This window comes from Columba livia, chromosome 11 (assembly GCF_036013475.1).
Source record: "Columba livia isolate bColLiv1 breed racing homer chromosome 11, bColLiv1.pat.W.v2, whole genome shotgun sequence".
NCBI classification, from domain to species: Eukaryota; Metazoa; Chordata; class Aves; order Columbiformes; family Columbidae; genus Columba; species Columba livia.
In genome coordinates, this window is record NC_088612.1 from 16658231 (window position 1) to 16679543 (window position 21313).

At 42.1% G+C, this 21313-nt stretch overlaps 1 protein-coding gene across 6 annotated transcripts in view; it reads right to left on the reverse strand.

The window, feature by feature from the left end:
• RORA (RAR related orphan receptor A) overlaps window positions 1–21313 on the reverse strand; it is a 397620-nt gene that overhangs the window by 58342 nt on the left and 317965 nt on the right. Inside the window, exon 1 of one of the 6 annotated variants that reach the window (XM_065075853.1) lies at window positions 13876–14154. In XM_065075853.1, the coding sequence (XP_064931925.1) occupies window positions 13876–13906 (31 nt within the window). In that variant the 5' untranslated portion in view covers window positions 13907–14154. 6 annotated transcript variants of the gene reach the window in all.

Here is a 21313-nt window from a genome sequence, read left to right on the forward strand (position 1 = left end):
TCTTTGAGTAGGTTGTTCAAATACCTGATCTCACCATGAAAATGATACCATTTGGAGTGGCAGTAACAAGCACAGCGAGCCCATGGCTCGCAGGCCCCTGCTGAAGGAGGGCAGAGCTGCGCAGCCGTGGCCGAGGGGGCTCAGGAGTGCTCAGGGGACACGACCCACTCGCACCTTTGGTGCAGCCAAGCAAGTCCCCTGAAGTGAAGAGAAATACAAACAGGAGCTGCTACACCAGCCTTACAGGAACTTGCTATGAATCATGCTAAAGGACAATGTCTTCCTTCAGATAGTCTTTGGGACAACACATTTTGAGAAGAAATGTAAAAGCCTAACAGAGAGTAGATCTGGGATAATTTCTTCCATTCTACTAACGTGATTTATGAGCATTCAAACTGCTTGGGACATGACATTGTTTTCAAAAGGAAAAAATGAGTAGTTACTTAAAACTAAATGAATCTCAAGACTACTTTCTACTGACATTGTTTACAATGGCTTAATTATCTATGGGAAGAAACCATCCCATTGTACATCTGCCTGAATTTTTGAAAAACAAGTAAAGGGAATAAAAATTAAAATCTTGTTTGCAAAGCACCGGATTAGCAGCAAAAAAACTGGGGTCTCTCTCATCGGATAAATCTCTTAGATAGCCGGATCAAAGTAGTCCTTGGTGAAAAAGACACTTTACTGGGACATTTGGAGACTTGGAACATTTTCCAAAATGATAACAATTTTAGTATCCAGCTTAATACAACTTTGAAAGCATTTTCTGAAAACTGGAATTAATTACAATTAAATTTAATTTTTTCTCTCACATTATATTTGGTGATTAAATTTGAAGTCATGCTATGTAATTTCAATTATTAAGGTGCTTTTACACTAGAAGAAGATAAGAGTCCTCAAAAAACTGTAAAACTCCCACCAACGGAAATATGCTTGGCTAACAAAAACATACTCAAATTTCGAAATAAGGCCTTAGCCAGTGCACAGCAGTGCTTCTCATGTGAGATCCACAGCTTTATGCCAGCTTTGGACATGCTCCTAGAACTTTAACTTCAGGCTCCAAGGAGACAACTTGGACATCTGTGCACGTTGCCCATTCAGAAGATTCATTCACATGTAAAAGGATCCCACCCACTGCTAATAGAATATCTGAACTTAGCATAGTTACCAAATTGCTAACAATGCGGCAACAATCCAAGAAAAGAAGTTAAGCTACACAACACCACATTATTTCTTGCTGGCACCTCCCTAAGAAATTTTTCAATTCAGTTCCATGGGGGTGGGGAGATAGATTAAAGGGTTTCATTTTGGGATTTTGATTTTACGAGTTGCTGGAAACTCTCCCTGTGCACATGTGTACACACACTCCCTGAAATAACAAGCTATTAACTTGACAATTCAGGTATTTTAAAGGGGGAAAAATTGACTCTAAAGAGTTAGTTGGCTGGTTTGGTTTTGGTTTGGTTTTTTAAAGATTCAAAAGTAAACTCTTTCAAAAGTTCCTTCAATTTAGCATATAAATTGAACCCATTTGATTAGCCTTTCTAAAATGTAAAGCTTACGTCTCTTCCAAACGCACCCTGTGCCAGCCAGCAGGCCAGGACTTGACACGCTCAAGTGAGGAAACCTCCACCTTCTTCTACCAGCACAGTCCAAACACACTGCTGTTAACTCCTCATGGCAAGGCACACACAGCCACCACATTTGCTGGAGAACAATGGTCACTATTGACAATCAACCATTATAATTTCCAGAGCAAAGTTTTGGTTTCAGCATGTTCAGCGCCCTCAGCTCTCCCCACCGCCCCTGTACCATGAGGACTCCAGCAGGCTGCAAGTTCCAGGGAAAGCCAAGGAGTCGATAAAGCTTTTCAAGCACAGCTCATTTCTCCCCATCAACAGGACGCGGCAACAGATACAGAAATAGGCCTCCGGTAAAGGATTTGATTCAAGTTTTAAACATATTTCTGGAAGAATAATTCATTCACATATCACCACATCCACCCTGATCTCTATATACACAAGTACTGCATCTCTTCAGCAATGTTATAGAGGACCCTGACTTTTCCAAAGACACAGACTACTTGCTGACAATTATTTCTAGGCCTCAAAGCAAACGAGACAAATGACACAAATCAGTGACCCATTTCATATCTCAAACACCAACCTAATTACTAGAACTAATGTATTTAAAGAACCCTATTAACAAAAGGAATGTTCTAACAACAATTAAACTGTTTTAAAAATATAAGAATGTAGTCTAGGGAACTATCAAAACATCAAGTTGAAGGTAGTAGAGAATATTGCGACCAGTAATATCAAAGGTGTTTACAGCTGTTGCATTGGCAAAGTACTAAGCGCAAGCCTGAGCTTTCAGTTCTTCTGCCCTGGCCTACCGGAGAGCTCTATCCTTCCACCAAGTGCAAATACTGCTGTCTCCTGAGGTGCCCAAATTGTTGTTTTCAAGCCTTGATGTCTTTACACAATTCCCAGCAGTACTTCTTAGTCTCTTACATTCTGACTTCTGTTTACTGATGCACTACTTCTCTAAGAGCAGTAGCACATCAATTAATTATACAGGAGTATGCCTAATCAGGTTTCCCTGGGGTTTTTAACAGAAACCTTTGTATTTCTTAATGATTCCATGAGACTGTAACTATCTTTAGTTCTGAAGTAAAAGAAATAAGAGTCTGCTTACAATACTAGCTCCATAAAAGGTGAAACTGGTATTAAAACCGTTGATCCAAGCATACTTGAACTTTGGAGAATGCAGATTTAGTCTGGATTTTGCGATTAACATTTTTATACACCACATAAGCAGTCAGCACTTCTAGACAAGAAATACAAATGAAGAAGAAAGACTGGAACTGAAGAACTGATGTGACCTACTTTACATTTTACTATTAAAACAGATACATTCAAATTAATTGCAAAGTCTCCACTGCCTTCAACACAACGCAATCCAGCAATTTTCTGTGATCAATTTCTCATGCCCTGTCTTGTTCTGAAAGAGGACATGTGCTCTAGATACCCAAGATTACTTTTCTTTAGTTCTGAGGCAGACATCCACAAACTTTCTCATTAATTTAAGGGAGAATTCAGGATTTAAAAACAAAACAAACAAAAAAAACACCCACAAAAACAGAAACAAACAACAACCAAAACATGCCCACCCACAAAAAACCTCTACACGAGCACAACACACATGTCCACAACAAACTACTAAAAGCCCAAATCTGCAAAAATACATCCAGCTTCCACACTACAAAAGCTTAAAAAAGACAGGACAAAAACCAGTTTGGTGGACTTGTGCTGTGCTGGAGCTGGTCACGGTTTCGGCCAAACTGTTTCTTGTATTGGGATGGGTCATAACTAAAAATGTAAGTAGATAAATGCCATACTACAGAAGTGTTATTCTCATAAATCATGGAAGAGATGGTGTCAGGAGGCACCTCTGCAGATTGCTTGGTGCAGCTCAAAGCAGGGTCAGCTGCCGCTCAGGGTTGTGTCCAGTCGAGGTTTGAGTATCTCCAAGAATGGAGACTCCACAGGCTCTTCAGCAACATGATACAACATGTGAGCACAGGCAGAATAATATATTAAGAAAAAAAAGAAATCCAAAAGTAGACATGTAGCTTTCATTTACACATTTTCCGTACCTTTTGCCCATCCTCCGTGCAACACTGCCGTTTCACTGGGTGCCAAACACTCCCCATCTGTCACCCGGGGTGACACACTAAAGCCACACCGCACACGAAACTGCACCGCTGACATCATGTAAGCTCAGATGCTCTGACCCAGTATATTGGCACGACCGGGTTCTGGGACACTGCTTTTAATTCTTCATCTTACCTATTCCCCAAATCAGAAATGAAGATGTGCCAGAGATAATTGCCACGTTATGAAAGCAGCTCTCTCTAGCATTCCACGGGGACCTCTCTGCAAGGCTGAACTGTATCTCTGTACAGTTCCTTTTGTCCTGTATTTGTTCTTTGATGTACAAATATGCCACAGACTAAGCGGTGATCTCTTTGATGTTGAACTTTTATACTTTATTGCAACTAGCATGCTTACAAGAGGAGCTGACAGTCATTTTCCCTTCTAAACATTCAAATTTCATGAGGCACTTGCTTTATGAGTCAGATTTCTTAGTAACTTGTTTTCAGAATTTCCACAAGAACTGTGCTACTCTTCTGGAATGATAACTTGATTGAAAACCAAGATGTGATCAGGTTTTTCAAGTATTATAAATTAATACAAGCATTAGCTAATATATCTGACTGGATTTAACACAAAGTATAATTACCCAGTCGAGTGTCTTTACGATAATTTGTGCCAGTGCCTGGACTCCAGCAGTGGCCAGAAGCAGTTGCACTGGCAATAGTGTGAAGCCAGGGCAAGCACGTACTGCTGCCTCCCCAGCTCCTCCGCCGGGCTCCAGCAGCTTACGCTCCAGGGACTGCCAGAGCCGGCCTCTGCACTACAGTTTTTCATAATGCAGGGTGTATACATAAAATTTTAGATTGACAGTACCAAGGCAAATCAAATTACAAAGGTAGATCCTTGTGTGACAAAACACTAATCAACGTTGGCAGGAAAAGCATGTTACAAAGGGCAAATTTACCACCAGGACGTGCTAGAGCTGCCACTGTGAGACACACAAAAGAGTTTCCATTCTGCAGCACTTTCACACTGGTTCTTAAATCAATGGTAAGCACAGAAATCCTTTGGAGATTTTGCCATTCAGAAGGTCTGTGCTTTAGAATGACCTTTGTCTTTGGCTATTTTTTCCCTTCCGTAAGTATAAACAGTGTGGTTGAGAGGGAAAACATCAGAAGAAAACTAGAATATTTTGGAACAGCGACAGACAGGAGGGAACGCTTCCCCACACTGAGCTCTAGGTTTCCAAAACACAACCAGTAATGCTACTGATGCCCCTTCTCCAAGCCAGCTAGTTTAAAGATACACCGTCTGTTTTACATAGAGATTCCATCTAAGCATCCTGTGCAGGATGCAGGAAAGAGAATTTGATCCTCCTTGAAGAGAACAACAGGAAAATCACCTCCCTTCCTTAGCTCCCTGCCCTGGCCCAGCACCAGCCCAGCGCCCTGCCCCGCCGCCGCAGGTGCTGCCAGCCGCTGCTGCTGGCGCTGCTATCGCTGGGGAGCATCTGGGGAGGGAGGAACGCTCTGAGCCTGTCTTCCTCAGCCGTTTAGAAGGCGCCTATGTATATGAGGTTTCTCAAATGAAACATCTCTGGCTCTTTAATTAACCTGTCTGGTTTTTTTTATTATCTGTTGATACAAGAATCTATCCAGCAGTTATAAACATCTTTATGTACTCAGATTTTAAGCAAATACTTCTTTTAATCCAATAACACGCCCACAGTACAAGAAAAACTCTACCCAAAGCTTTAAACAATACACCTCTGTCAATCTAACAATCGCAGGGAGTGCCACTTTGAAGGAAAACAACACTGAGCATAAGTTCAGCTACTCCAGACCATCACTAACAATCTGCCCCTCTCTGCGTGGCAGAGGTGACGCTGCAGCGACAGTTAAAAAGCCACCACCAAAACCCTGGAGTGCTCCAGCCTGATGTACGAGGCCAAAGAGTAGTTTCACTTACTTTTCTATTCTCCGAAACTGGTTAGTGATATAACACCCAGCATGCAAACATTTCTATAGTAAACTAGAAGGAGCTAGTCCAAGGAAGAGAAAAAACAGTGGCAATCCACAAGCAGTCTTCTGCAGTACAGGAGATGGGTTTATTAATTCCCAAATTGAGCTCCAAGTAATCACTGTAAATTTACTAGAAAATGAGTGTTTTCTCACAATAACTACTCTGCCAAACCAAATACAAAGATGAGCTAATTAATTCAGCTGAATGGAAAAAACGCACCCATTATGACTAACATTACAGTTGATACTGGAGACAGCAGCTACTGCTGCTCCTGTCAACTAGTAGAGCAATTTATACCATTCAAATGTAAGTCAGAATTACAGCATGCAAATGCCTGTGTACAGAAAGGAAACTCCAGATATTCTGATTACCAGGGATCACTTTTCACCAGCTTTCTACACTTTACCTAGACTAAGGGCTGCAGGCAATGAGCACCAGAGGCTTAGAGAGATTTTATCCTCCTTTTGGAGTGAGAAGGTAAATGACACTTCCAGTCATGTCCCACCAGGCACAGGGCCCAGCAGAGGAGGCTGGACAAGAGAACGCTTCTCTCCTCAGAATTAAGTCAGCTCACCATCAGCTCATATAAGTTTTAGGTACACTTAAGCCACGGCACAGCACCAACTCCTAAGATCCCTGGAAAACAGAACCGTCAGCATTCATAAGAGGTGTGAATTAAGTGCCACACACAACAAGAACTTGATTTCTGATTGGATTGTGTAAATCGTACTAGTGTAAATTGTCCCTTGAAGGAAGAGAGAAAACTGCTGAGCCAATTGTGACTTTCCTGGTGTTTTGGATAAAGTGGTGGAAATGAAGTACCACAAACACACGTCTGAGCAGAGCCCTATCCCCTTTCAAACTGCAGGGGAGACTGAAAACCCAAGGCCCTACATACAATCCTGTTCCTACTGTTATGATTCATCCATTCTGAAATTCCTATTTTAAACTAAGACAATTCTGTCCAAAATAAAAGTCAGCTGAAACAAACATGGCTTTCAACCACATTTCACATGCATGCCACCCAGACTTTTAAGATTATTTAACTAAAGCTGTTCAAAACACCACTCTGCCTCACTTGTGTAATTTGGTGTATAGAAAACCTCAATACCACAGATGCCTCCCCCTTTGCCTCTGGGGTAGAGAGGTCAATGCACCAGCAGAACCAAATATATCAGTTCCTAGTATCTGCGAAAGCTGGGAGCAGAAGCCATGGCCACCCTGCATCCCTCCCTGGGTTTCTCTTTCACGCAGTTTACAAAATAAGAGCAAGAACAAAAAAGTCTTCAGGACTTCAGAAATACTAAAGGAACAGCACATTGCATAAGTCTGTATGTGCAAATGGTGAGAGGACCTTCTCCTTATTTTGACAGTGCAGAAAGCATTCTCAGCATACCAGGTGTGAGCAGAGGTGGCAGGAGGCCCAAGCGCACCCAAGCACCTCTGATGAGCACCACCAACTGCCAGTGTAAGGCAATCCTGGCACACAGGAACGTGCCCCACTGTACTCTGTCAACCTGACAAAACTCCAGTTTGTGGTCACCTCAGTTTGAAGGAACACTCTGATCAACCCTCTGTCACAGTGCATGTGTCTATGTAAAGATTTAATGTCACTTTTCTACTCCCTCTACCTTTCAGAATGATCAACTTCTTGTAAAGTGCATAAATAAAGAGTCATGCAGTTGGTTTTATGAAGCGCCCTGTCCTAGGATTCAATGACAATAAATAGTACCATATTTCAAAGAACACAAACATTACACAATAATTACATGGCTGATACCCTATAAGTATGCTGATTTTTCTATTTGCATTATTCAGAAGTGAAGAGGTGAGACTTATTTACATCCAAGTAGCTTTAATTAAGCTTTAAGATAAATGCTCTTAAAATGAAAACTAGGATGATTATACTTCTCTCGACATTGATTTTAGCCTAGATGGCTATGCATGTCGCATGACAAAAGGCCCACAGGCTGGAATCACACAAACAGAGGAGCCACAAGCTCTGGGTCCTGCATCACTCTTCACCACATAGGAAACAAAACAAAACATACCCTGATATCGTGACCTTACTGAAGTCAACTGCTTAAGCATGGTGGAGCCAGGCTCTATAGGAAGGGCGGCAGCAGTGAGCGCTGCTGAGCTGTGCAAGTTCACACTAAGATGAACTGCACGCAGCTGCATTCAGGAACAGCAGCAAATAAACAGGCTTGGTTTGATGGTGGTAGGGTGCAAGAGATGCCCTACCATTCACAACACTGGACTCTGATCTTCCTGGATATCTGTTTGCTCCAGTCAGCATGAAGGCTTCCTCGACGTCAAGAAGAAAAAAAGGAAGTAAACGCTAATTTAATGACATTTTTCCACAAAAACAGGGATCTGTGTGGGACTCTGTGCAAGCAGCCAACCTCAGTGCAGAGCACTGGTACCGCAGGGCACACGGACTTGCCCAAGTCTGTCAGCGAGCTCCCTCCTGCCGTGAACCCCTCTCCGGAGAGGAGAACAGCAACAGCCCGTGAGTCACCGCTGCCCCGAGTCACTCCCTGGCGTGCTCAACACAAGCTACAGGCAACTGGGAAGCAGCCTGAAACTGCAGCAAGCTTGCCAACCTGTTTTTGCAGAACGTCTTAGCCTAAATGCCTCTAGCAAGAAAAGTGAAAAAAACTAGGCAAACTGAAGACTTTGTTAACCACAGGCAAAGCTCCCTTTAAAATATTTTGAAGCATAAGGAAGTTCATCAGACCCCCTAACAAGGCTTTCTGCTTCAACCTTTTGGTTTGTGGGGGTTCTTTTTCATCCAAGAAGCAGAAAGGTCTGTACTGTATAGAGACACCTTTTTATCATAACATAGCTATTCTTGAAGGACAAAATCTTCTCCTCCTCTGTTAATGTTTGTTGCCAAAAAAACCCAAATCAAACAAAAAACTTCAAAAGGGAACAAGAGGCTTAGGAGACTCTTTCTGGACCATTAGTTATGTGCACATCCCTTGGATATCAGTCCTCAAGGAAAAGACAAATCACAAAAGGAGAGAACTACTATTTGCTTGATCTCAGGATTTATCAGCTGTAATTACAAAGTACAGCTCACAGATAAATATAAGGAAGCTGGACATGTAATTTTTTCTCTCATTGCAAATAAAAAACCCCGTAACATTCTGAAATGTATCAAGTGTGGCTGTTATAACTAATTCTTGTCATACACAGTTATTTTGCATACTACTAAAACTTATCTCATGGGAATGCAAAGAAAAAAAGTCATGAACACACTGCATGTCAATTTCCTCTAACACTGGATAGAGAATTGCAAAGTCAGACAAAGCATCTACTCAGGAAAGACACAAAGATTTGACAGTTTTGATTTAGTACCTATAGTCAATAAACAAATACAGCAGATTAAAAATCTGCTGTGTAGTGAAGATGAAATACTAACAGCCGTGCCAGTAATTAGTACATGATAGTGATCATTTCTATATTGCGTTGCAGGCAAGAGAAGCAAGAAAGATTTAAAACTGCTTAAGGTTAAAATTGAGCGCTACATCATCCTAAAAATAACCCCAAACATGCAAGGCTCTCTATAATAGTAAATGAGTAAAGAAATCAGATTTTTTCATACATCTTGGGGAAGCACTCGATAAAAAGAGAACTCAGTTCTTGACCAAGGTCCCCAGACACTACTCCCTGAACTAACAAATGCCAGTGCAAACACTCAGCTCCCCGTGCCGAGCTCAGACCATCACCCTGCATCACACATGCTGAACCAGCCGCCACCACCCCCCACCACTCACATCAGCTCACTAGACAGAACATGATATTTCATATTTGTGCAGAGCCCACACCCCAAACAGCAGCGACGCCTGACCACCCACCTCCACAGCCTCAGCCCCTCGGGGATTTTTTATTTTGTTTAAGGATACGGAAGTCCTTGTGTGGTATCCAAACACCACTTCAGTTTTGCCCCAATTATACAGAATCATCCTAGAAGAAATATTTTTAAGATTGCATTGCCAGCCAGTTGGAACAGGGTCATCATTTTAGCTAGCAAAAAGCTGTACGAAAGTTTAAAGAGTTTGATCTAGTGAGATGTTCAGCACCCACAGTTTTCGCTGACTTAAACAGGACGTACAGATTCTCCACACTTGAAAGGAGCGTCCCCAAGTGAGACTTGTACAGAGTGTGCAACCGCCTTTGATTACCACAGACTGAGACATAAAGACAGATTTCCTCTTCTTCTACTTACAAATCTTGAGAGTGTTTCAAAGGCCTTGAAAAGCACATTTCAGCAATAAACCTCAAACCAATCTTATCCTGTGAACATCTTAGGCACAAGTAAGTCATTCAGATCAGTCCTACGAAATTAAAGCAGCAAGAAAACAGCCTCTCAGCTAGCAATTCCAAAGGCCAGATTCTGTTAATATTTAGTCAACAGAAGTTCTGTACCAAGGCATTTGCTAAATTAGATTTAACTTTCAATAGTGCCACAGTAAAGGCAAATTTAAACATACTTCAGTTTATGAAGTAACTTTTTTCAAAACCTATGACAAGATATTTTTCCATAGGCAGTTGTTTACTGGTGAAAAACACAGAGTAATTACCAACGCGCTGGTAGGTTGGTGCCAAGATACATGACAAAAAAACACGTCAGAAGGTCAGGCTTGACGGACTCAGAAAAGCTCACTCACAGTAAGCAGTACTGCATAAATCCCGGGACAGACGGCCGGACAGACAGCCTCAGAGCCACCCAGCTCTGCCCAGCCCGGAGCCTGCAGGTGGCTGCAAGACGGGCGTGCTCCCGGCGGGCACAAGGGAAATCCTGCTGAGCTGCTCAGCTGCACGTCGGGTGGTCAGAAAAATACAGTGAGATCCAAAAACCACATGCACTGATAAGGAAACCAACATAACCTATTTCCTTAAATAGGTACTTTTAAATGATTGAGTTTTCATTCGGAGACAATGTCAGTCCAAAGACTAACCAGACTTCCAACTATTCAAGCACAGATCCCCAAAGTGAAACAAGTTTCCTTCCAACAAAGTAACTATTGATTCTACTCATGTGGTCTAACCTGCACAAACGCAACTTTGTTGATGTCTGCAAAACAAAAGTCAGGATTAGTGGTTCAAATTCTACCTTGACAGTAAATACAGCCAGTAGAAAGAGCTCAGAAAACAGACATTTACTTGCCCATGAATCTCTGTTTACAAATGCCCACGTGAAAGACAGTAAAACCATTGCCAGGTTCACTTTCACACTGAATCAACTCATCAGTAAACTGAACCCTTCTGTCCAGGCCTGATGATGATACAAGACAAGTACTTCAGCTCTTACCAACACCAGGCCTGATTCACGCCTGTCTCTCTACAAAGTAGGTACCAAAACCCAGTAAAATACTACACTTTTGAATCTAGCTCCCTCTGTCTCACCTCCAGTTACGTATTGGCGTAACAACTGAACCCACGTTTCTATTCGAGCGCAGAGTATTTGCTCACCAATTCATGGCCCTTAGTCCTGTTCTCCTTGAAGTCAACCTTGAAGCTTCTGCCAGTGAAGACTCTCGCAGAAATAGCATCTCCACCAATTAAGATACTGGCAAAATTATTTGATTTCTTTGCAAACTTTTACTGGTAAGTACATAAAGTTGCACACTCCCTTAAAGCTATCAGCCAGTGAACTGACCTGCATATATTATACACTAAAAACACAAGGCTTCCTGAATCCTCTACAAAGACTTGCAACAGCTGATAAATATTTTTTAAAGGGTCATCAATCTACAAAACACTTACTCATTATGAACTTCGACGTTTCACCACTCTGTATTTTCTCAGAAATAGGAAAAACCCCTCTTTCCTCTCTGCCTGAAACCTGAAAGTTACATTTCTTATCGTGCAGCCTGTTTTAAGGACAAGTCCAGCCACTTCACTGGACAAGTCTATTTCCAGCTATGGATATGCAGACAGCCGGGCAAAATCCTTACTCATTCAAACCTGCATACACTCTGAAAGTCCAAGCATTTTTCAAAAGTAAAGAAAGCATGTTTTCAAGAATATTATGTTGCATGAAAAATACAACTTACAATTTAATTTCACGTGGTATCAATGTGGGGCACTTAAACATCAATAGGAAAGGAATTTACACTCTTCTTTTTCATTAAAAAAAACAATAAAAGGAAATCGGTATAATCCCATATTCTCCTGATCAGAAGCCCCAAAATATACCACTACAGCACCAAGAATCAATAAAACATTCAGTTCACTTACACATTTTACATTTTTCCCTTGTGTCTTTGATCTGATATAAAATCACATTCCCCGTGCTACTGGTCCACTTCTCTCAAATCACAATATTGGATTGTGGATCTACTATTTCACAGCAATCAGAGGTCACATTAAGGCAAACAACACCACATTTCCACCAGCTGAACCCTGTCCAGCAAAACAGAAAAAGGGTAAGAAAACAAGGAAGTTTTCTAATGCACTAGAAAATTAAGTACTGCAAAACATGGATGAAAGGTAGTACAGAAGTATTCTGTAAAAAGTACAAAGACCTAAGTATTTGTGTCATACAACCATTAGGAATTAGACTTTAAAACCCAAAACCTGGGCTCCAAGATTTTACATCAGTGTGGAAACTGGTTTAAATGAAACTTCCAAGAGAGTGAAAAACGTATTTCAAAGTTGTGTTAGTGCAAATCATCTGCCTACTCTTTCACAACGCAACTTGAAGTCTCTTTCCAGAGGAACACAAAGCAATTATACCCTCCAATTTGTTAAAATTTTGTACTTTAAAAAAAATATTTATTTGATCTCATGATTCTAACAGGCTAAGGGATACACTGAAAAACTGTCTCAGCACAATACATGGAATTTTAAGGGACTGCTAAAACATCCATATAGTTCACACTTTAAAAAATGCATTTCCTCTTGTTACAGATGCAAACATTTGAACCAACCTAATTACATTTTCTTGCCAAATACATTCAGCATGGCTAATCATTAATGAATATAGTGCTTTTCTTTTTATTCACATAAGCTTCTCTCCAAGAAGGAAAGGAAGCCTAGTAATTGAAAATTACCGAGCCTCAAACACTATGGTGCTACTGATGCATATTACCTACTGCTCTTGCGAAGTGGGGGGAAAAAAGACAACAAACAGTTACTGGCTGTAGAAGGATTAATTCTTCTTTTTCAAGTTTTTCTCTTTTTTTTAGGAAAATTTAACTACAAAATTCACTCAAATATTTTAAATGGTACAGATTGAGTATTTTGTGGGGGCATTAAATTCAAGTATCAGCAGTAGCATTCTTAAGATTACTATTAAAGAATATCCTATTTAAATAAAACAGTGTGTTTAGAGTTTTTTTTTAAACTACTATGAATTTAAAAATGCTGCAATGCAAAGTTCTGCTGTTGACCTTATTTTATGAAGAAACATGACAGACTGAAGACATATCTCTAAAGTTTTGATTTCTCATCAAAAACTTCATTTGACTCTCCTCACTCAGATATCGCTCCTCATTAAGGACTTGGCTAAGCAAGCAGAAAAAACTTTAGATTAAAAAAAATATATATCTCTAAGTAGCTCTAGTTTTTCCCCTTGTTTCAAAGCCTTTTAAAAGCGAGCAGCTACCTCTGAGGATGGCATTGAGCCCCATCGGCTACCTACAGGATGCTGCACGTTCTTTTCCCCTTTGCTAGAGACAGATTTTACAGTACGTCTTTTCTGCAAGGGTGTGCAGAGAGACCTGACAGCTCGTCTGCGCTTTATGCAACTCCAACCACGTCTAATCACAACCTTTCCCTTCGAAAAGCCGCGCTGGCAGATAAGCTATCTCTCACCCTCTAACTGGTAAGCGGCCGTGTAAAGTGCAGCGGGGTTACGGCTCCGCGGGGCTCCCACGGCCGACTGCACCGCAATACGGCGGCAGCGCCGGGCAGGACCGAGCCCCTCCGCCCCTGCGAGAGCTCCTCAAAACCTGCCCCTGCTCCAGAGGCCGCCAGCCGGGTCCCCGCACCGGCAGCGCCGCTCCCCGGCTCGGGCTCCCGCAGGCCGCCCCGCACCGGCGGGACGCGGAGCGGCGGCACCAGCGCTCGCAGGAGAGAGGCCACGGAGCACCGTAACTCCAGCCGGCCCGATCGCTCCCGGGCCGGCCTCCCCGCTTCCCCGCGGCACGGCACGGTGGCTCCCGTAGGCTGCGCCTACCTTTCATCGCGGCGAGCACAAAACACATCATTTGTCAGGGGCGAAGCGGCGGGGAGCGGAGCGCGGCGGGCAAGGAGGCGGGCAGGGGAGGCGGGCCGGGCCCTCGGCGTGAACCACCACCACCGCCGCTGCCGCCGCCGCCTCAGCAGCAGCAGCCGCCGCCGCCTGCCAGCGGAGAGCCGCGCCGCCCCGCCATCCCCCGGCCCATATGAGGCTCCATGTGACCCGCTGACATCAGGCCAGCCCCGGCCCCCCTTGTTTACACCGCTCGGTCCCTCCCCGCCCCTGCCGAGCCGATGGGCGGCCGGTCACGGGGCGAGCCCGGCTCGGCGGCACCGCCCCCGCCGCCGCCCCGCGGCGTCTCTCCGCCGCAGCGCCTGTGAGCGGGTCTGGCTCCGGGGAGGCGGCAGGTGCCGGGCGGCCTCGGCCCGCGGGGGAACGGCCACGCAACTCGCCCTGGGCCAGCTAGCGCGGGCCGCTGGGGCAACCGAGCGCGGAGGAACCGGGTTCGGCTGAGTGGAGACGCACGGAACAGCGGGGCTGGGCGGCCGGGGCCGTCCCGGCAGCCACATGCGTAACGGGGCGGGCGGCAGCGACCATCGCTTCTGAAAGGCCCGCTGCCGGCAGCAGCATCGTGTTTCCCCGTTCGTCCCGCTCCTCTCTGGAAATTAATCTTTTTTTTCTTTCCCCTGAAGGATTTATAAGTGTTGCTTTAAGTAAAAAAATAACCTTATTGAAGATACATTTTGCCATGACTATACACTTAATCGTCATTCACTTGATGATAAAGCAGGACAGCATTTACATTTTAAATCTGTCTGGTGATGGGTTCATAGTCTCTTAGGATTTTCTTGGAATGTATAAAGCATTATACCACTGCTACACTTATTTTCATATACTCTCCAGCATCAGCTATCACTGTATTGTCCGTTTTTGAGATGAAGTTTTGCATCACTGATACATACACAACCATGCTACAAGAGGAATAGTACAAGACTGAACATGGAAAAAATCCAACCTATTAAAAAAAAACCCAAATACCACTTCGGTGAAAATTACATTACCAAAACCAATATTTTTTCCAATTCCTGTCTTAGCCACTGGAAGGGAGTGTCACAAAATATAAAACTGCAAAAAAGCATTGGTGCAATACAAGTTGTTTAATAGAGGACAGAATACAAATTTTCATAATAATTTAATCAGAACTATAAGCACTTAATGAAAATAAGAGAAGGAAAAATAGATAAACAGAAGCCAGAGGAAGCATCTTAATATTTGAAACAAAGCCCTATATGTAGAAAGAGCCCTTATGAGATGAGGACACTGAAACAATCTCTCATTAAATCACCCCTAATAGCTAATTCTTACCTATTTCTTTAATGAGTTCTTAATACAGTATATTATTTAAACGTAATTAGAAGCTATCCAGGTGTACTTATCATTTATCAGCCTAGTCATTCAAGTTCCATTAATGCAAAATACTGTTTTAAATCTTCCATATTTAAAAATATTCCAAGAGCTAATCTGGTACAGTATTGTAAATTTAGCAGATACCTTTGGCATAAAGTTTTTGATCTGGGTTTATCATCCTTCCTTATACTAAGCCATTCCTACCAGTAGCACTACATGGGTTTGCATTCACGAAGTTTAATCTGCAGCACATGTTTTAAAGTTGCAACACACTGAACAGAAGCCTTACGGGACACCCAGGACTGAACCAAATACCACTTACAGCAGTATTGGCCATGGTACAAAAGGAGCTGGGGACACTTCATCTCAAAAAAAATCCACTCCGGTTTCTAATTCCGTGAATTAAAAATAAGCAATTCTGCTTGCTCAGGAGCACAGAGCTCTTTGGAGCCTGGAAAATGCTGCTTTTACACGTGGGCCAGCTGCTGCTGTGGAATTTAGATGCAGTCAGAAGAACTGCAGCACATGCAAGACAAAAGAATTATGTCTTAATATACTGTAATATGGAGTTAGATCATTGTAAACGTTTCGCTCTGACACAGCAAGCAATGTCAGACCTATGGCTTGAAAAATGTCACAGTCCATTAGCGCTAGTTGTCTTGTCAGACATTTAACCTTAAGGTACACAGCATTACATTATTACTGATCTGTATTTGTTTCCAGTTCAACTGAAATGCAACTAGTAATCTGGAATGACATCTAATGTGCTAAACGGCTTCAATAATAAGCAGGCGACACAGATTTTTGCATTCTTACAAATGCCTTACAACAGTTGCTTCATAAAATTGTAGATTTTTCATTAGACATTTTAAGTGAAAGCATACTTAAAATAGCCTATTATCAGTTATTGATATCCCATCTACAACACATCCATTTGCACTTCAGTTTTCTGTCTTGGTTTGACCTCATTATGAAAATTAAATTAAATATCCATTTCCTCCCAATTTACCAAACTATCGCAGTACTGAAAGTCTCACTCGCGTTCAGACACCAAATAAATTACAACACAAAGACAATGTAGCAGTCAAATAATACTTAGCTCAGTATTACAGTTTACTTGACACTCGGTTGCTCTCACTGGTTTATACAGCAGGGTTTCATCTGACTTATATGGACGCTTCCTATTTTCCAGAAGCTTCTACTCTATTGTGCTTGTTACTTAAGCATTTAATAAATACCTGTAAAACACTGCAAGACTGCATAGTCTTCATAAGAGTGAGGAACTACACCTCAGATTACACGCAATTCTTTCCTTAATTTCTGCATGCAAAGACCTCTTGCAGGTGTCAAATCTATGTAACTAATGGTTCGGAGGATGCGAGATGCACTCCTGCCCTTTCACAACAGATGAGAGTCAAGGCAGTTGCGCTCCCGCCTGCCTTTGATGTCCCAGTCTCAAGGCCTCTGACAACTGGGGGAAGCACCAAGGGTCTGCTACAGCATAAGCTTAAATTCTAACCACACGCAAACATCCAGGAACTATAAACGTTAGATCACTAGTTTAAAGACGTTAACACATTGTGTAATCTTATCAGGTATTGTCTTGTGTTGTGCCGATATAGAAGATGTTGATTTGTTAGCCTAACCACAAGCCTCCACAACAATTGGAGGGAAACAACTGTTTCTAACAACCTTTTCACCTCTGCTAGGCAAAAGAAAATTAAAAAGTGATAAATTGCTAACAAAGAAAGGGAAAACGCCTATGGTGGATATTAGCATTAGTGACTGGGAAACCAATATTTAACTGTGTATTCTAAGCAGAGGACAGAAAATATTGAAAAGCTCTCCTCCATAAAGCTACTGAGCAAAGTAACAAACTCAGCTTCCAAGATGAACCAATAACTACCTACTCTGAACTACTTGTTCAAAGGCATCCCCAAACAGAAACAGTTTAAATGCAACTAATTAAAGAATGTTTATGTTGTCCTAACCTGGAACACGAGTGGAGAGCATTCCTGCAGACTGTTGTGTCATGTTTTGCATTCTTGCCCAAGTGAAGCTGCATGGTTAGGCCTTAATTCAGGAAAAATTTTGAGACCTCCTTATCACTAAAAGGTAACATTTGACAAATAAATATAGGGTATAACCACCACCTTCCTCCCCTATATAGCACAGAGAAAAAAATGCTCTTAAAAGAAGAAAATGTGTCATGTAATAACCCCCTGCCTGAAGGAGGTGTAACCACACAGGGTTGTTGTGAAGCTGAAGCTGTCAAACCACTAGGAGGTACAGCATTTACCCACTGCTCTGCCACTGTCACACACACAACTGCATGCAAATCCCCTTGCACACAAATGACTGCATGCTGCATTCACCCGTGGAGATGAAAACTTTACTTAGTGGAAAAGAAATGCAATATAAAAACATTTCAGTAAGGAGTCCAGAGCCTCCATATTTTCAGTTTTAGCAGAGACAGCTTCTTCACTTCATAAAATGACCTAGAGCTAAGTTTTCCACATATGTTTTTGCTTTAAGAAAAAGGGCTTAGACTGTCAGTATAAATTTACATAACCATGCATATTTTTAATTGTTTTTCTGAAGTTTTCATATGCTTTTAATGAAAGAAGTTCTCTAAAACGTTTAGGAAATCTGGTATTGATTCAAACAGACAGCAGTAACATTTAGAAACGTTCAAGTATTTTTCAGTACTTCCAACACCTACAGAAAAATTCACTTCTTATCAACATTTAAATAGCTGCTCTGAGGAGTTAAATCCTGCCCAGAGAAGGTGACAGCAGCTACCTGTTAAATAGGAAAAAGCAGGTGGCACTGAAATCAAAGCCTTTCTCCAATTGCAACCCAAACATGTCATAACATCAGGCGAAGCATTCAGCTCCAAACTCATATTGGGGATGCAGCTCCAGGTGCAACAAGAGTTTAAAACACCAAACCAAGTCCCAAGCATTGGAAAGTTCCGCTGTTGCCTTTTTGGCTTCTTACACAGCAATAATCATACGTGAAACCATGCAGGTGCAGCCGTCACAGCTGCCTCTTTACCAAATACATCCAAAACAAAGCACAGGAAAACTGCAGCTCTAAATAATTTTAAAAACACAAATCACAATTCTGTCTGCCCTTATTGACAATCACTTTTTTCTAAAGGGGTTTCTAAATGGTATATGCAACAACCGCAAGAAGAAAATTGTTCCTTAACACATTTCCCCCTCCAGATTTAATAGTGTTTTAATCTTCATTTCTTTCTAGCCCTTCACATAGTACATTGTCGAAGATGAATCTAACTGAGGTTGTCCTCATTAAGTTGCCTCTTTTTATCTATTTAAAACTGCTACTATGCTGACCCTGCAATCATACCATTTTGCTTCAGACAAACTGCCTTCCTAAATTCTTGCTGAGGAGGTGTGCTTTTGTGCAGTATGGGCCTGCAGCCATACATCTTAATCAAGCCATTTTATAAACTACCCCACAACTTCCAATTAAGTGCATTGCTATCCACAACTGTTGAACCAGTTGCTGTGCTTTGCCAAACAGCTGCTACAGTTCTGCACCTGGTAAACAGAAGTATGAGTGGGTTCTGGAGGAAAAGTAAATCTAAAGTCATTATTATCAGCTAGGTATGCTGTTCGCAGTAAAAGATTTTAAAGATCTGTTTTACTGGACTGTCACCCTGTTTCCTCTAACCTTGAAATTCCTTGAAAGGATATCGTATTTGTTTCTTTTCAAAACGTAACAGCAGCCATGTTTTGGAATTAAAGTTATTAGAAAGATGAGATTATGGCAAATTAATCATCTGCCACCAACTGCAAGATTACAAGGTTATCAAGAGATAGGTCAAACTGCACTTAGCAGCATCCCTCTTTTCTGCACACCTCAAAGGGGGTTATGGAGTGACTGCTATTAGATTACTGATCACGCTGCAACTGCTGAGTCCGTGTTTGTTCTTGCAGAAATTCTCGTCTATGTAGTTTAGAAGTTGTCTTAAGTCACATGACCAAATCTTTCTACAGTGTCCTAACATTAATGCTGCCAAAAAGCAGGAATTGTTTGAAAGCTGTTAGAGGTCTTTATCATGCTCAAGCTACTTTTGACCAGTGTTGCTTGCCAAAAACTGCAGCTGTGTATTGCTCAGCGTATCCCTTTTGGTGTGGAAAAGTCAATGGATGGTGTAAAGCCTACTGTTGAGATGATTGTCAGTAGCACAAAGAACAGCAAGATACTGGTTGTCCTCAAAGAAGCAATTGTTAGATCCTTGTTTAAGGATCATCATCACATAATCACTCTTTGGCATAAACACATGCTCCAAAGAACCCTCCTTCCCTGTAAACCTACTCAAAGAGAATGGTGTTGTTTGGAGTAAAACTTCTTCAACATATTTTGGAATCTTCAAAAGTCCATTTGCTCCTTCTTATCAGCTTGATGTCTGGGGTTCAGTAATGCAGAAGTAGCACTTGTGAAGTTGCTCCATTAACACTGAGCATCCTGCTGGGGACAAACGAAAACAGACACCTGGATGCAGAGATACTGGCTGTCAACTGTGCAGGTGCTGGTGCCTTTTGGAGGGCTGCTGAGAGTGGACAGAATTGTCTAAGCGCTCTGGTCTCTTTCTGAAAAACACCTTAGCAGTCCTGGAAAAGTTCTGACTTGTCTAAAAAGCCTTTGGCCTGTAGCCCTTTTAATCAGTTTTATGGGCAACAACTGAGTTTCACAAAGCATTAGGTCCAGTTCCCAAAACGTAGTGCCTACAATCATATGCAGAAGAATTGCAACGCTCACAGGAATGCCCTGTTCACATGCATTCCCACAGGAAAGGAAAATGAGAACTAAAAAGAATTCTGCAAGCCTTCTTGCGTCCTCCAGCAAATTTATGACTAGCCTGGCCATTGGCTTCAGGCCTGCAGCCAGTTACATGCCAGGGATAAGTAACAGGTAATTTTCCTGAAGCATATTGATCAAATGGTGGTGTTCTGTTTCTTTAATCCTTGACTTTCTCTTTCTGCCCTCTTCTGAATCATCAGGGATGGCCAAGGCAGGAGAAAGGGTAGCAGTGAGCAGTGCGTGACATGAAGTGGGAAAGACTTGGAACCTTCCTCACAGATGTGTCTGGCCAGATGAGGTGTCAGGAAGGAACCTAGTGGTTTTCTGGCCTTTTCCTGAGGAACGGTTCAACAGTCAAGATGATATGGGCATATCCCAGTGGATCCTGTGCCCTCCATGGGCCTGGGGCATTAATAGCTCTTTAGCCTCTCTTATTTCCTCTCTTCTTGTGGGACATGCTCTAATCTGCTGACAAACAGAATGCTTCAACTGTGCTTAAGAATAACCAGAGAAATATAATAAGCTGCAGTCTGCAGACAGCCAAACAAAATTGTCCCTTCTGCCTGTAAACTCCTGAACCCACGTCCAAGGCACAGCTGCCAGAGAACAATGGAAGCAGACTCACGTATGGAACTACGGGTAAGGAGGAGGATGTTTCGGGTGTTGAATTTGCCCTGCACTCACTTCCAGATTAAACAAAATTAACCTGAGGGAAACTCATGCCAGCATTTACATTAATTCAGGTCATACCCAGTGTCAAAACTCCCTCTTATGCTACGGGAGACGAGCAAGAAATGTTCCCTATTTTCAAGAATGTGATTAAGAACATGAGCTTTAGTGGGACAAACAAGCTGTGCTGGGCATTCAGAGAACTAATAGGGAAATTATTTTTCTTTCATGAAAAATAGAAGCCTCTGTCCAGTCAAGCAAACCAAGCGATGATTCTGTGTCATGAAATACTGTTTTTATAACTATTGACATTTCAGTCAGTAGTGCCACATGTCAATAGTGGTTTTATTGCTCACATTTAAAGCACAGCTTTCAGGACGGGATTCATCTAAGTTGACATTGTCTGATCAGCAACATATTTCCTGCTCCCGTGAACATATACATTATTTATACAGCTTTGCACTGGAGAGTATTTGTGCTATTATGAGAAAAATGTTAAGATCTGGCATGCTTTCTATGTTGCAAT